General features: G+C 37.0%; 1 protein-coding gene across 1 annotated transcript in view; it reads left to right on the top strand.

Moving 5' to 3' along the window:
• LOC125504514 overlaps positions 1-300 on the top strand; it is a gene marked incomplete at both ends in the record, with an annotated part of 2182 nt that continues 1882 nt past the window's right edge. The window contains 1 exon segment of the mRNA XM_048666639.1: positions 1-300. Coding sequence (XP_048522596.1) covers positions 212-300 — 89 coding nt within the window.

The raw sequence follows: 300 nt of genomic DNA, 5'->3' as shown, positions 1-300 counted from the left end.
CTTAACGAAGCGAGAATGGGAGGAATATTCCTTAAAACTCAATAAGGATATTCCAACCATCAGTGAGCTCATTTCATTTTTGAATAAACGGTCCCAATTGCTGGAAGGCTTGCAACCAGCGCAACATTCAACATCACAAAAACTAACTGCAAAACCAATTCTTCGTGCAAATAACCAAACGTATCTAGCATTAAACAAAGCGTCCTGCCTTATGTGTCAAGCAGACCATTTTATATTCTCATGCCAAGACTTTTTAAAATTAACCCCTCAACAACGCTTCAACAAAATTAAAAAACTGAA

This window comes from Dendroctonus ponderosae, unplaced genomic scaffold (genome assembly GCF_020466585.1).
Source record: "Dendroctonus ponderosae isolate FM_Combo_2020 unplaced genomic scaffold, Dpon_F_20191213v2 Dpon_F_20191213_1, whole genome shotgun sequence".
NCBI lineage: Eukaryota > Metazoa > Arthropoda > Insecta > Coleoptera > Curculionidae > Dendroctonus > Dendroctonus ponderosae.
Note: the sequence above shows the minus strand (reverse complement) of the source record. Positions and strands in the feature narration are given on the sequence as shown.